Source organism: Calidris pugnax, unplaced genomic scaffold (assembly GCF_001431845.1).
Source record: "Calidris pugnax isolate Ruff unplaced genomic scaffold, ASM143184v1 scaffold8, whole genome shotgun sequence".
In the NCBI taxonomy this organism is placed as follows: domain Eukaryota; kingdom Metazoa; phylum Chordata; class Aves; order Charadriiformes; family Scolopacidae; genus Calidris; species Calidris pugnax.
The window spans coordinates 12,818,461-12,835,257 of NW_015090830.1; the positions used below are offsets into that span (position 1 = coordinate 12,818,461).

At 39.0% G+C, this 16,797-nt stretch overlaps 1 protein-coding gene across 3 annotated transcripts in view; it reads right to left on the reverse strand.

Moving 5' to 3' along the window:
* PIGN (phosphatidylinositol glycan anchor biosynthesis class N) overlaps nucleotides 1-16,797 on the reverse strand; it is a 110,075-nt gene that overhangs the window by 13,986 nt on the left and 79,292 nt on the right. For 2 of the 3 annotated variants that reach the window (XM_014940729.1, XM_014940730.1), the window contains exons 20-25: nucleotides 11,984-12,092; nucleotides 8,106-8,208; nucleotides 5,831-5,933; nucleotides 3,627-3,713; nucleotides 1,005-1,060; nucleotides 456-531 (exon numbers count right to left, since the gene is read on the reverse strand). In XM_014940729.1, coding sequence (XP_014796215.1) covers nucleotides 456-531; nucleotides 1,005-1,060; nucleotides 3,627-3,713; nucleotides 5,831-5,933; nucleotides 8,106-8,208; nucleotides 11,984-12,092 — 534 coding nt within the window. Of the gene's footprint in view, nucleotides 1-455; nucleotides 532-1,004; nucleotides 1,061-3,626; nucleotides 3,714-4,879; nucleotides 5,001-5,830; nucleotides 5,934-8,105; nucleotides 8,209-11,983; nucleotides 12,093-16,797 lie in introns of those variants that run through there. The other variant, XM_014940731.1, reaches the window with a different exon arrangement.

Here is a 16,797-nt window from a genome sequence, read left to right on the forward strand (position 1 = left end):
TGATAGACTATTAAAAATACAAAAGAATATTATTAATTGTAAAATGACAACCTAATCAGTAGAGCATTCAAAGGCTGTACTTAATGTAATGTAGACAGAGCTAATAAAATATATATATATCCCTCAATGTTTCTGTAGATATTATACTATAGGGAAAGCTTATAATTTTTATATTAATTTAAGTATTTTCAACATTTACAATTACCATTTTAATACAATAAAGCAATCTAATGCAGTTAAATTATACTTCCAAGCACTTTAGCTTCTCTCTTTTAGGAAACAGGAGGATCCATCACTACACTACGAAGGCTGAAAGCTTCTCACTTGGTTAAGGCAGCTAATGAAGCTCAAATACATATGTATGGTTTTGTAAATTGCAAACAGCAACCCTGTATGCGATATGTTGCTTATTAAACAGTTCTTTGAGAAAATTTCACTAAGGGAAGATTACTAACCTTTAGCACAAGCAAGCCTCCCATCATGAAGGGACTGAACACAGTCAAGAAACAATAGACAGAAGCAGGATCAAAACTGGAGAAACATGAAAAAGACATTACAACATACCCTTGAAATGGCATTTTCCATTAAAAAAACAGAGCATTTCCTTACTCCTGTAACACACTGTGCCTGTATACATTTTTAAACAAGGCTTCCAACTTTCTCTTCTCTCGCTCAAATATTAAATTAGCCAGGACAGCTGGCCTCGCTTTTCTTCCTCTACAATTTTTCTCTGCCGGTGTCTTCTGCTGGTGAGCAGCCGAGCTCTCTCTGCTCACGCTGCCAATAACTTCTAATGGAAATTGAGATGAACTCGTAACCAACAATCTCAGGCTCTTACAGAACGTGTTACAGAGAGCAGAAATGAAATAAATTGTTACCGCTATTCCACTGACAACTGCTTTAATTCTGCCGCCCCGATTTTGCTAACCGAATTTGTATTTAGTACACCAACTGCAGGAAGAAATTTTTGTACCCTGTGTCTCAAATCAATGAATAAAATTTACCTGTTAATAGAAGCTATGTTTCCGGTGCCAAAAAAAGCCGTCACTATGAAGAAAACCTAGATGTATTTAAGGAAAATACACCACAGAAATGGTCGCAGCAAAACAAAACCAGCATTTTCCCCCCTTCATTCCAATTTGCTTTCAAAATCCTATCATGAAACTACAAGAAGCTGACCCACTACTACAGCTTTACCTGCATTAAGAAATCCGAAGTACTGTCTAGCTCTATCCAAGATTTCACACGTGACTGTCAATTTTAAAAGACAGGGACTGCCTGGGTAAGATTTTAGAGCCTGTCTTGAGGGCCCTGACAGAAAGCTGCAGCTTACTTTTTCTGGGCCCCTAGCTAGCAAGATAGGAACATCCCTGGACCACAATCTCTGCTGTGCATTCAAACACACATGCTTTTGCAGAAAGTAATGACACATGCACGTGCACTGCACAGCAAAAGAAATGGCTTTATTAAGGAACTGACCACAGAAGAGGTAGTTGGCTGTGAAAATAGACGAAAGGTTCCTATGCTATACACCCCATAGTTTTGTTTTCCAAAAGTTATGCTGAATCTACCCATTGCCACATGGGACTCACAGGTTTTTTTCCTTACTTGAGAGAAGGAGGGAGGATGACTCCAGTAGTACCTGTATAGCTGAAAGTTTTTTTTATAAACCCTACGCTTTTCATCTCGGTACAACACTTGCTGCTATATGAGCCCATGAAAGACATTTTTCTCCCTCCTGAGCTCATTGGGGCCCATTATGGCTCACATCTCCTCAGTCAAAGAATGGTTTTTAACTGCTTTTTTGCATCAGGCAGAGGGTTAATCAGTGACGATGGCTGCTGTTGCCAGAGCTCCCTCTGGTCCCTCCGCTCCTGTTAGAGCTCCTGCACCAGATCACTTAAGTCTCTTGCATAAACAATTTGTTCCCAACTGTTCAGCAGAATCATTGGGATTCTGCATGCAATATTTTGGAAGGATTAGGTCAGCATAACTAAAGAAATTATGCTTCCCAAGAGTATCACATCATTTCAAGTTTAGTAACACCGCAGTCTTAACAGCATAGTATAGTTCTGCCAGTTAAGATTTATAAGAAAAATGGTTCTGCAATAAAACAAGAACAAAAAAAAAAATACTAGTAGCACAGCGGTCTAATCAAAATGCTAAGCTTGAGCAACCTGAATCTTCTTCTGGAAAAGCAGGCTATAAGGTCCCTCAGCACATGCTGACTGTTGGGCCCTATTTAGGCACCTTGAGACAAGAAGTACAGCTCATGGGGTCATAGTTGCAATGTGACTGCTCTAGTAGAAAAGGTTTCTCTTCTAATACCACTATTTCTAAACCTTAAACAGCATCTAAATGAAAAAAGCCACAACATCTTTTGAGCAGGTGTGTATCATTCCTGGTCTCTGAGAAGGAGACATGCAAATTGTGTGCTTTTCCAGGAGGTGAACAAAACACATTCACATTTTAGATTAAGATGAGATTAAATTAGTGCTACATTCAAGTGTTAGATTAAAGTATCTGGAACTTTAAAAAATACAATTAGATTGTATGATTTTTGTTTTGGCTACTTTTTAGCATCTGGCAGACAGCAGAAGCTTTACTAAAAGTTAGCTCATTTTTTGTTAAAATAACAAAATAGCAAATGAAACCGATAAATTTACTGCAAGGTGTCTCAGCTGCTTTTCAGGTACACTTTAAAGCAAAAGCAAATGTTCAACACCTAGCAAATTGTTTTGCCTCCTTCCTTAGTCATGAACTGTCTTTTCTTAATGAGGTATCTCTCACACTTCTCCTGCTGCAGGTTCTCAATATCCAACTGCGTTACCCCAAATTCCAACATCGTAGACTCTCCAACTGTGATCCACCCTCTCAGATTTGGTTATTCTATGAACTATAAAGCCTGTTTTTGTAGGAGCCACTACTGAGATAACTCCCTCCCCATCTCCAGCTATGATGCACTAGAAACCCATATGTTTTAGCCTGGCTCATAATTTCTCTCCCACTTGCACATCCATCACCCTTACTGACAAATGCCTCTCATTTAACCACAGTCCCACAATGGAAGAGAAAAATGACAACCTTATCAAGTCTGTAAAGTATCAGGAAAAAAAAAATCAGCTGTAGATTCAGTTACAGTAATGCAAAATAACTGCTATGTTAGTGAACAAACAGTTCTTCCCTCCTAAGCCCATATCATTTCTAACAGCAGAAACCACCTGTGATATAAATAATTCTAGGCCAGATTCTGTGAACACATTTCTCTAAGAAATCACTGCAGGAACTTTCCTTTTCGTCTGCCTGGACATGGCCAATGCCTGCCAAAATGTAGTAAATCAAAACCAAACTGAAAACAGGACTCCTCCATTACCTCAACTGTAATGGTCATAAGATACCAAAGTTTTTGAAGTGACCAAGGAGTGAGATTCCAAAACAGAGCAGTTTGTACTAGGTTTTTACTACTTTATCAAAAGACGTACTGTACAAGACCATCATCTTTTGAGCAACAAATCATCTTCACCAGCTTCTGTTTCCAGTGGTGACCAGGCTACAAATTTTGATTGTGGGGCCTTTTGAAACAAACCCATTTTTTCCCTGGTAAGCAGCAACCAGCAAAAGGATACAAAGAAGAAAGACCTGCGGACGTCATCTAAGTGGAGCTGTCGAAACTGAGTTATATCAGTAGCATAGGCGAAGTTGAAAACAGCAAGCTGGAAAGACAGCAGAAGAAATCAATACCAAACATCAACTGATGTACTTTGATAGAACCACTATATTTTTACTGAAATGAACGAGAAATAAACCTACTTCCCTATCAGTTGTTATTAGAGTAGTATTATGATGAAGACTGCAAACCTTTCCCATATTTTCATTATACTTTAATGAATCTGCCAGAAAGATTGTACAAGTGAGATGATCAAATGAACAGTGGAACTTCCGCTACTATCTACACCAAAAATGAACTCCTCTCCCTTAGACTAATCATCATCTTTTTTCATCATAAATATTCCTCCTACACACACGCACTTCCACTGCTCACATGAGCATGTGGATAAAGACTCTTAGAAATAAAAGACTGTAATTATCCTCGGTTGACTTATGTCGTGAGTAAGAATACTAAAATATTCTCCATCTCCTTTACTCAGTTCTCAGCACAATATCACTTGACCTGAAGAGAAATTGTCTTCATGGAGTTTAAGAGGTCAATGAACTCCTCTTCACTGGGGAAAAGAAAGAATTCAAGTAATAGACATTCAACACTGACAACACTTTAATTAAAAATAATCTCACATCATCAGAGAACAGAGCGGGCTTCTCTAGGACAAGATTTACTTTGTGGTACATATTAACAGGCACTCTAGAAATGATTTTTCTAACCTGAAAAAGGGAAGCAGGGGTAAGTATTAGTGTTCCTTCCACTTGAAACCAGAAGTCAAATGACATACAGGGAGTGACAACAGAAAACTTAATTACAGCTTATCTATGTTCTTTTCATTTGCATTTGATTAATAAAGTGTCCACCACTGTTTAATACTGCTTTAATAGAAGTTTATTTTAAAACAAACAGAACATCAGCCCACCATCATACAGACAAGCATCACAGATGCCTTGTCACAAGACGCAAAAGGTAGAGTGGGTTCTAGAGTGGAAGAGAAAGTACATCCCACAGACAACTCTGCTGTGCTAGAAACTTCTGCTTGCAATCATTGCCTCATGCTAAATATACACTTTTTACATTCAGGTTCCTTCACGATCACTTAAGATGCTAGAGGACACGCTCACGCAAAATATCTTGACTATATGTAGCATAAATAAAAGGGGATCCCTGTTTTCATTTCTGATATTCAGCCTTGAATTGGTAAAGTCTGTTCTCTCTCAAGTTTTAAAACCGTGTCCCTGGCAGAAGAACCGCAAACCCACAGGATGTGTCAGGTCCGCTCTGGTGACTGCCTTGGCTCAGGTCTCACCCACCTGCGCCTCTCCCTAGTTATTATGAGCTGCAAAAGGAAGGAAAGATGTGTATTGGCACACCTCCTACAAGTGACTCTGCCCACTCCTGTGCCTCTGTACCCAGGTTCTCTGTGACCTGCACCACGGAGGACACACTTGGGAGAAGCAGGGGAGAGCTGTGCTGCACACCCACCCCCCTGACGCCAGGCAGCTCTGCAACCACCACTTCGGATCTAACCAAGTCAATGGCACAGCCACAGTTTGTTAAACCCTTCACCTAACCTAAAAGCTAAGTAGCAGTGCGAGCAGCATAGGCTTGGAAAATTGCTGACACAATATGCTAAATTTTAGGGGGAAAGAACTTCCATGGATACCTGTTATAAAACTCCCTCTCTGAGCAAATCTGAGAATGTACTAGTTCCAATTTAGTCTCTAGCTCCTTGTCTGTCTAAGCATAAATAAAACACCATCCTGCAAGAAAAAGAGATCTTTTCAGCCTCTCATGGACACTCATGACTGCCATCAGAATAAAAAAAAAGTACAGTGACATTGTACTTACTCTAAAGAGAGTTACTGTACCTTATGCTGAATTAGCACTGCACTTCATGAAACGAGCTTTGTAGTGCACAGAACATACCACTAAGTCAAACTGATTTCCTGCATTCCTAGAAATGGCTCTGATGTGGAATATCTTGAATAACATCAATTATAAATCTCCCTTACAAGGTCACATTATCATTTCATAAAACATCTGATACTGGCTTCCCAAACTTAAAGAAATATAAAACCTCTCTATGAAAACCACTCAGAACATTTATTATACCCTAGAGGAAAATAAAGCGGATAATTAGCTGATACAGATATCTGGAGCTGTTACCTTTTGTTTGCGTGAAAGACCATAGTGCTGCAGTGCTTCTTGCTCCATATTTATCCACACAAACATCAATCCAGACAGCACCAGGGGAAACAGAGCTTCATACCTGAAGAGCAACATAATAATCATAGTAAGTGCAGTCACTAACAACTATTTAGCATCAAATAACTGACATGTTTCTTTTCTCCTTTACACAAAGACATAGTGGCATTCTGCCCTCTCTCTCCCCATTTCTGAGGAGTACCCACAGCTGGTTGGTTGAAATGTAAAGCCATGCAGTAATTAAATGGTAAAAGCAGGAGCAACAGAGGCTGCTGTCATGTTTTGCACCTATTTACTTATTTGATGGCTGCCACAATGTTGGATGACTGCCCTTTGTGTCATGATTAATTTTAACAAAACTGGAATAAAATTAGAAAGAATCAGGGAAAAAAATATCACATTTGGCATCTGTAAAATAAAAAGAGCGTTACATTTTTTTCTTTACCACATACCAATCCATTGCAATAGCAGCATTGAGTCACGCTCTAACCAAGGCAGCTAAGCTATTCTAGCTAGACCCCTGACCTCAGAAGAGTACGTCTGGCTTCTGCAGCACTCAAACACAGAAAACTATGTATGCCTACATGAGAGATTAAAATCCCTGGATAACTTATGAGTGTAGGTTGGCATTGGATAATACTAGTTTCTTCCTGCCCTCCAGATCTCAGTTGCACTTCATGGTGCCACTCAGTTTTTTTTTTTTCTTTTGGGGTAAAATTATAATACTGACACTGACTGTGACACTAATACTGACAAGATTGTGTTTTTTCCTTTTTACTTTTTTCCTTCTTGGACACAGACTTGTCTAAAAATGATAAAATTATTGCAATTAATCTTGATATTGTTTCTGTGTTGTGTCTCCCCACTAACACAGCCAACAAAGCAGTTTCAAACAGGCAAAAAAAAATATTTTTTGATAGACATTCCTGCTTTAATTATCAGAATTATAAGCAGTCAATGAATATGAAGATGACAATGCTTGGGTTATCAGTAAAAAATAAGCACCTGCAAGCTTCACAGTGGTCTACACTTCCCTACAAACTGAATGCCTTCAACTGAGGCAGTGGCAACTGGTCACACGCAACCGTGCTCTTCAACTGGCTTCAAGACTTCCACTTAGCTGTACCTAGAGAGGTGCCATAATTACCTAAGCAAGGCACTGAGTTATTATTACATGATAGAGCACTGCGGAGAGAAACACCAGATACTTTTGGCACTGAGCATCTTGCTTTGTTTGTTTTTTAAGAATTATTCCAAAATTTGTTGGTCTATTTGAACGTTGTAGGAAGACTGTAGGGAGCTGTCAACGTGTAAAGGGTCTGGTGCGGGGCCAAAGTACAATGGGAGAGGTTTCCAGTCTGAAAGAGCATAACAAGTATAAGAGTGTGTGTGGACAGGAGTAAGATTAGGATCAAAACCTTAATGGGGAAGTGGGAGGAAGGGGAGGCAGAAGATTAAAAAAAAGAGATACGCTTCATCTGAAATGAGAGGATCCACAAGAGGCAGCTATTGTAAAGTGTCTGCTGCAATTTGCCATTGTAATTAAATCCAGAGGATAAGTGGGAGGGGAGGTGGAAAGAATGGTTCCTACACTCCCCATTAATTATGCTTTTAAGAGCTACTGAGTCTGGGGAAAAAAAGGGTTAGCTGACACAGTGTCTTCTTCATTTACAAGCTCTGAGGAGTTTGTCTTTTCTATGAAAAGAAGCAAGGCCTACACTTTAGGGGGACTAGCAACCCTTTGCAAAAAGTTACTTCCATGAAAATCTCTCTGAATAAAATTTCCCCTAATTTTAGGGCTACCTGTCTCCTGTCAAGTATCATTCAAGCCATAACTAGACACCAGTGCCAAACAGCTGGGAGAGAAGTTATTTTCTTTTTGTTTTGGTCTTTTTTTTTTTTTTGTGAGCCGAAAAGTACATGCCAAAACAACAACAGATGTAAAGTAAAACAGACTTACATTGGTGCAGGACTGTTTGAATACATACTCTTTCAGTCACTGCTTGCTCTAGCTGAAAGGAATGTCAACAAAATAGATTGTTTATAATACAAGGAGAAATATGGAAGTCCCCCTGAAATTTTATTTAGGGAAGTAAACAGATAAATGGTGAGACCACAGTGGGAAGCACGCATTACACCTTTGACAGAAATGTTAATGAGATTCAACAGACAGTTTCATATTTAGGCCTTGATTTTCATAGGTAAGATGAATCCAAACAGAGTAAGCAAGAAGTACCCTGTGCTGAGGAGCAGGTAGGTGGACATCAGGGAGAGCAGTACGCTCAACAGTCGCTGGAAGAGAAACGTAGGGCTCAGTAACGGCAACACCAAGGAAGAAACTGCAATAAAGAGAGATTCATCAATCACTACATGAAACACATTTCATCCTCTCTAACAAGATAACATTCTTCAGATCTTGATGCTTCATGTACAGAAATTCAATACTGGTCATATAAGCCCTACTTTTCAGAAGTTAACTTTTGCTAAAGAAAACCCAGTGTTTGGAGTGTTTAATATTTATTAAAACTAATATCTGTTCTCTATCATGTTAATTCCCTGGCTTTCTAGCTCACACCCTTAATAATTTCTCATGAACTAATGTTCCCTTAAGATAATGCAGAAGCATTATCCTACTTACCATGGCCCTGAGGACCTCCAGCAGCTCAAAGACTGCAGTCACAGAGCCATTGCTCTACTGGATTAGATTAGGAAACCTGCCACATTCTGAGCTGCAACTGAAAATACTGGTAGTACAGATACAGAAACTATCAATTTATTAGCTTCTTTACTTGAAAGTTTCAAAACAGGAGTATTTGAAGGAACTACAGGGGACCTATCTGTTGTGATTCATGCCCCTTGCCTTCAACTTGTAATGCATTTCTCTAATACAGGTGGGGGATCTAAAGAGTTGCGTGTCGCTCCTTAGTGTGGTCCATTGCTCAACTGCCCTGTCAGCCCTGGTCTGCAGAGTCCATGCTGCCCCTAAAGAGACTCCACCAGCTGGTGAGAACAGGGCCCAGTGGTTTGCAGGAGGTGAGGAAAATTTGGGAAGGGAGGAAATGGGATACTGGAAGAGTCAGTACAGAGAAAGAAAAGGGAAGGAAAAGTGGCCGGTGCTTGAGGCAAGAAAAGGGAGAAAGAAAAGCACCGCTGTGATTTCTTCTTTAAACCTAATTTTTTTAATATGAAAATGTTATGCCTTTATGAAGAAGTGCATTGAGAAATGACATCAGTGTGATTCTTCGTTTTGCTATAGTGCCCTCAATCAAAGACTGCATCAACAGTAAGCCATAATTAATACTCATTCTATTAAGGAAATGAAATACAATTGTAATATATGGGAAGTGTTCACTTGGTTTTATTATCATAGTATACTTTAGTATTTACAATAAATGTATCGACAATAGAGAGATAAGGCTGTTACTAAAACCTGTGGGTCAGCATGTTTTATCCTCTGGCTTTCAGCCTTGGCCGCTGCGACAATTACAGAATAAGTGACTTCATTTTAAGGGTGCTTCAGTCTTTCAGCATCACTTGTAGTTTTTTATACTTAAAGAAGGTCCAGCTCAAGGAGGAACTCCAGGAACCTTACCACAAGTCAGAACCGCTGAAAAGAAATTCAGTGTGGCAATCAGCCTCTGTGAATGACACTCAACAGATCAGATGTGCATTGCTGTCTGGGTGCAATCAGAGATGACAATAGATGAGTGGCTGGTGTAGATGATAATTAGCCATTCCCTTCCATCTCTGATGTTAGACATCAGATACTAACCATCAAAAGATCTGCAAGTTTCTGGCTGACCTATACAAATGTTTGTATATATCCTCTGGACACAGCTGTGACCCCAAATTCCTCAAAATTTGGCAAGCTGCTATGATAGATTTCCACTGATGAAAACTTTAAAACATAACATACGTTCATTTGGAAATATCTGCTAAGATAAAGATGGTTCTGAAGAACGTGGGAAGCAGCTGGATTCACTTTATGACTCCCAGATTTACCTCGATGTTTGTGGTTAAGTACACTACATCAATCATAGAACATAACAGCTAAAACAAGCTGGACACAGGCCTGCAGAAACCCACCATCACCAATTCATTTGCCTAGTTCTCCAAAAAACAGTCTTTTTTCAAACAAATAATTTTAGGCCTAAATTAAAACTTTAAACAAGGTAGGCATCATATTCATCAGAATAAACACCGGGGGAGGGGGGAACAATTGTCTGGAAAACTTCAGAAGTCTCGATTCCAGCCCATCACTATTATGAATAAATACTGATAATTGTGTATATCTCACTATATAAACACATACAGAGGTGCAAAATGAGAGTTTAACAAGTAGCAGTGTCATTCTTCCATAACTAAGCAAAAAGATGAAGAGGAGTTTGACAACCTGAAATGCCACCAGCTTTGGAAAAGCTACAGTAGAAACCTTTGTACCTTAATTCTTACAACACCATGTTTGTGGTAGACGGTAGGGACAAGGCAGATGCTAGTTGTGGTTACGCTAGTGACAAGGCATTTCTCTCCAACAGGAGTATTGAGGACACATTGTTGGTGTTGGATGCCTTAGCTTTTTACCTGCTTGGTTCTGTGTTTAATTATGTCAAGCAACTTCAACAAATGCATAAAGGTCCTTTGCATATCATATCCACTTAAAATGATTACTTCCAGTCTGAAAGTTTTTGCTAAAATATTCAATACCACCATGGCAGCAAATTGACTTTTGGGTACATACAATTTACTTCATTTTCAGCTTTATTTTTACCATAGAATCATCACCCAGAGCAAAGAGAATTTCTAATACGCTTTTTCTTCATAACTCTAGACCTCTCTGACTGGCCAAATCATCTCTTAGATGAAAAAAGTTTTTTTTCCTCACCCATATACAGGAGAGAAAGATAACCTTTACCCTCAATTCTGGCTCCAGTAAGCCAAGTAGGATGTCATTGATTTCATTGACTTTACAACCGCAAGGAATTCATCCACACAGAGATCTCCACTTAGCTTTGAAGCTATGAAGAGTTAGGAAAGCAGGATGTAAAGGAAAACGCTCCAAAGAAAACTACATTACAAAGGGAGCATTGCTCACACACACTGTTCACAAACAGTTGTAATAACTCTGAATCTCTTTGCTCAAACCTAAGCAGGATTGTCCAAACTGACAAGATCTGCTTAAGTTAAAACAATGTCACCAGAAATGTACACAATACATTAGACATCCAGCAACTGGATAACAAGAGTTGTAATTCTTTCTTTAAGCAATATTTAAATTCCTAGTCCTGACTTTTAGCAAAGAGTTTCTGTCAAACTTTGCATCAGATACATTTAGATGTAAAACAAATCCCACATTCCAGATCACTGAGGGATAAACAATGCCTAACATCTTCTAATAGAGCCCTACTGAAATGATTTTATAGCTGAAATACCAAAGGTATTGCTTTACTGCATTCCATAACCCCAGTTATAATTACATTTGCTCTGTTTAATCATCCTAAGATTTTAATTTTAGAGTGGTGAAAACTCCATAGACTTGTAAATTGTTTTTTTCTTTAATAATTGGGTTCTAATAGTTATCAATCATACATTAGCATCATTAGTTCCCAGGCATTTTGCAAGGCAGCTCTGAAAAGCACTTCCATATCCCAATGGTCCCCACCATCAGCTGCAAGTTCCAGCTTCCAGTTTCTATTGAAATGCAACAACAATCTTTCCTTACTTCCCTGTGCTTAACTGGATGCCTGCAGAACATTTCAGATCACCTTTTATGTGGCTCCAAGTGAAACAAAAAGGGAATGTATACCATTATATGCCTAAAAGGGATCTTTACGATATTCAGAATATTCAAAACAAAAGACAAAGCTACTTGTAAATCAACGTTGTTTATCTTTTATTACAAATCTAAAAAGTAGTAGTATTTTAGAAGACTTTCTGACACATCCTCAAAAAACTTCACTTAGGAAAGAACAGTGAACACCCATAAGAACTATTAGGAGTCAAATAAAGGAATATGTGCAAAAGTAAGCTGTTAATATAAAAGTCTCACTGCCCCCTACCCAACCACAGACCTCACAAACTATCAGCATACAAGTTTGGGAGGCAAAATGTTCTTACCTAGAGTCATCCAGCTAATAATTTGATTCAATACAGGCAATCCCTGTTTGTTCTCAAGACTGTAATGGGTACTGCTCACAATGTATGTCGAAACTGCAATACTCAACACCTAGAAGGAAGAATTAGGCAACAAAACACATAATTAATGTATGGATCTCTGCCATCTCATACTAAATATGTAAATATGCTTTAGAGTTGCATAACCACCTCATCTGAGTCAACATAAGAACAGGAAGTTTGATATGTAGCATCAACTATTTCTAGCTTTTTACAATTTATGCTTTTCAAAACTTCCTTCCACAGTTTTTAAAATTCTTCTTATTGTTATTTATTTTGCTATTTTAAAATAGTTTAAACAAGTGCTCTGGATCACTGGTTTGAAATGATATGCTCTTTGTCAAGGGTAACTCCTTAAATACTCATGTAAACCATGGAAAACAAATGCCTCCAGTTTTTCGAGGAGCACTTGTCCTCAAACAGCAACCACAAAGAACTAACAGAACCGCCGGCTTCACTGCAAGATGAGGTACAGGGTGAAGGAGAAGCCTAGTTAAGCCAAGACCTTTGCATGGGCTGCACAGCTCCTGTAAGAAGAGACAGCAGCAGTAGAGCAGATTGGAGGTGGATTTTAAGAGACGGAAAGAAGCTTCAATCTTAGCAGGCTGTTCAGATGAAATTGTCCAAATCACCTCAAGCAGAGCCCTCTCTGTCTTAGAGAAGCAGTGAAGCTGAAGAGAGTCTTTTTTTTTTTCTTGACTAATTCAAGAGACACCACTCAGTCATCAGGTAGGTGCAAAAAAGGCTTAGGAAAATTATCCCATGAGTCAGTTATCTTTGAAAGATGACAATTATCCGAGAAAATGCTTGAGCCAAATTTTCAATTACTGCTATTTATTCACAACTCTGCAGTTCCACTAAAAGGCAAATCAAGCACACACGGTACTTTGCAAACATGTCCTTTAAAACTGAACTACAAGATATAATTGCTGTTGTGGCTTTTTTTTTTGTGTGCAACTACACAGTGTTCACATCTGTCACTTTTTACCATATGACTATCTGACATTCCCCTGGCAGAGACACTGAGTAGTACCTGGTCAGAGGATACACCCCGCAGTCAGCATCCTCCTTTGGCCTGGTGTCACAGGTGCTCAGTATCTGCTACTTCTATTTAATTTCTGGCCACAAGAACATGTAACTTGCGTTTCTGTGTGACATCAATAAGGTAGGTCGAAGCATTAAGCCTCTAAAAGCTCAGGGCATCAGCCTCTTTAGACCTCTGATGTTTATTTGGGATGCTTTTGCTGTATTCAGACCACATGTCTCCCCTTTGATATATTTTTTTCAACTTCTTTTAGTGTCGTGAGCTGTGGTAATCCCCCTGCTATGCCCTAGCCACTGCTGAAGTCACTTTGCACTCACTTTTCTGTCATCTCCCATAATATACCTTGTGCCTTGGAAGACTTGTGATGAACAGGCCACATTAGTAAACCCAATTTACTGCTGCTAGATCTACGTCAGTGTCCAGGGAAGAGCCCAGCATCTGCTTTTATGATTCCTGTGTTCGCAGTTTAAGCAATGTTCAAACTGCTCTCAGCTTTCACCAACAACTCCAGGTCTGTGAAACAGTGCAGATCCAACTTGGAGGTGCAAACTATGGTCCCCAGCCAAGAACCTGACTTCTTTCCCCCTTCACAACCTTCTTTGAAGTTCAGAGATGTTTCTTGAACAGTTAAGAGCTGGCTTCTCAGAAACACTCATCTATAGGTCACAGCTTGAAAGAAAAAGCCAAGGGTGACATCTGCAGTCCCAGCACCTCTTTGCCAGCAGCTCTGGTTGGGAGCTCTCTTAAGCATCTAATACGGTAACAACCCATAGAGAGAGGGGTAGGAGAACCAGCACCTGGTACAGCTGGACTGTACACAAGACTGGACAAAACCACTCCTCCAGTCCCCTAGTTCCACCAATATGACATGGATTCCTACTGTTTATTTCTCCTCCTATTTAGAAGAGAAAACTAATAAACTGACCACCTGGGACAAACATGAAGCTCAAGCCTCCTAGGAATAATAATTTGGCCCAACATTATCAACCAATGGAAACAGCAGTATTTTCGGTAGCGCAGCAAAAACTGACTTCACCTGCGAAACTGCTGGCAAAGAGAAACTGGTGTTTACTCCAGAAAAAAAATATTAAGTTGTACAGTAAGCACTGCAGCAGTCTAGCTGATGGATTAGAAATAACTCCTGTTTTCACCATTCCAGAAGCCTTAATGACTTCTCAAAGATAGAATTAGTATTACACTAAAAGACAATTCTCTCCTTGCCATAGCAAACAACATTCAGCAAAAACTGTTATTCCTGCTTTAATGATATCAAGAGAAAACTTGAGAAACTTTTGGCAATTTTCGGAATCTGTGAGAGTGTAATTAGTATCTTTTCCCTCAAGTAAACAGTGACATGCATCAAAACTTTAAGATTAGATTTAAACATAACTGAGGTGTTTGTAACAGAAGTGTAAATGTGATCATATGAAATTACTCAAGCTTGCATTTTTACTTTTAGAAACGTCTTTATACACTTTTGCTGAAAAATAACTGTGTGCTGGGGCTTTTTTTTTTCTTTAAGGTTAATACCCATGTTGGAGATCTACAGTGTATAGGTACAAATATCAGTCACTAAATTTGTAGCCTGTAAATAGCTGCTCAGATCCATGTGTAGTTCATACTCATTTGCTAAGGTGTACCTCAAAGGGAGTTATCTTTTCTGTGGAGACTACATGCAAACTGGTGGGGTTTTTTACCTATTCTGAGGGTCTCTGCCAGCTCTGGTTTCCTTTTGACCAAAAGGAGATCAATTAATGTAATGTCACAAGCCTTGTTCCTCACCAGGCATGGTATCTTCACTACAGGCTAATTCCCAGATGGAAAAGGAAGCTCACTTGGACAAGAAAGAAAAAAGCTGTTTTCAGAAGAGAAAAAAATTCATCATAAGCACAACAAAAAGCCTAGACTATGCTGAATTCCTCTCTTTTTCTGACTGAAATTGTAAGAGAACTGAAAAAGGAAGTGTCTTTATTCAGATGCAATTCCAAAATAACTTGCAAAGAACAACTCTACGAACTACCTGAGTCTTTCAAACTATTATCTTATTTCTTGTATGAAAATGTATGTCATCCCAAACAAGCAGGTGGGTGAAATGAAAGATTTAAAAGAGGGTTCTTGCACACAGCAGACACTGCCGAAACAGGAAAAGGATTAAAAAAAAAAAAGTACTCAGGGAATCCTGATCAGAGAAGTTTGGCAAGATCAGTAGGCATTTTACTAAAATTTACTACATTTACTAAAAAAACTTAGAAACATCAGCTATTCCTTCTCCACTGCGCAACTCAAAGGCTTTTAGTCAAAGCTGAACCAATAAAAGAGGTTAGCAGAATCCCCAAGACAAACCATAAAGAGTATGAGGAAGGGCCACCATACTTTCCCTTCCAATTCAGTCAATACTTGCCAGGAAAGTGGCATACAAAGACCTACAGCGAATTAATCTATCTTCTCATTTCCCAAAACGAAGAAACATCAACCAAACGATCCTAGTTTCCTGTCTAGGAAGGAACAACGTTATCAGAGGAAAACATCACCTTCAGTCACTGCCTCCAAACACCACATATGGGGGAGCTGCAAAAACTTTTCGCAAAGGGTTTAAGAAACTCTTTGTCAGTTGCAAAGCAGAAACCTGGTCACGTGTGCTTATGTATATGAATGTCAGTGCTGATCACTGGCTGTCATTGCAAAATAGGTATGCTTCATCTGACTAGATGATTCATCTCACCCTTAAAACTGCCTGGAAGCTGTAAATCAAAATGCTCCAAACCAGCATTTTTGATGATTACCTACTTCCCTGTCCCCACTGAAAACTCCCACTCAAAAGAAAAAGGGGAACAAGGGAATTCCATAGCCTAGAAATACTAGTCTTCTGAAACATTTTCTTATGCAACCTAACTGCAAAACAAGTTATTTACTTAGAAACATGCAATGTCCTTTTCTCCCTCTAAGTCTGAATACTCTCTCCTCCCAATCCTTTCCTTACCCTGAGTCTGAATGGTGCATCCCACGTTTTCTATTCCCAAGTAAGCTTTTGAAATAAAAATCTAATAGAGACTAGTAATTAGATGTCACTATTGTAAAATATCCTCTGATTAAGGAGCAATTTGAGGAGCTTTATGATTTTCTTGAAGGTTGGGAGAAAAACAATGACATTACTTACTGAACAAGCAGGCAGAACATTTTCATCTAATTAAGTATCTCTGGGTTCTGTGAGTGAATTTCCTGATTCTCTAAAGTTGGCTTAAGAACAGTTTGGCATTACTTTTTTGGACTACAGATCTAATTCATTATCATAACTTGTAAGCTTCTCCACAAAGTTACACCGCGTAAGATGCTGCAGCAGTTGACGTTGACGTTGACCCACCCATCTAGTCCCTCACTTCCCCCTCCAGTACAGTTTGTTTTCAGGCATTCCAGTGAGAAATCCTCTGCTGAGTATTTACTGGAAATACCTGCCATAAACGCTTAGGAGAGGAACTGATACCTCTTTTCCACAGTTAAGCTTGAAAAGATAAGAGAAACCATCAGCACATTATACACATCTGCGTGTGCTCAGGTAAAGGCATTTTAAGCATTCATTATTCTTCCCCCCTTCTTTTAACCAATTTGAGCTGCATACCTAAATCACTGATATAATGCTCAGTAAGAAACTCCAGTATGTAAGTCATAACCAATAAAGCTGGTCCTGAAATAAAACCATTATCTTGTAATAGGT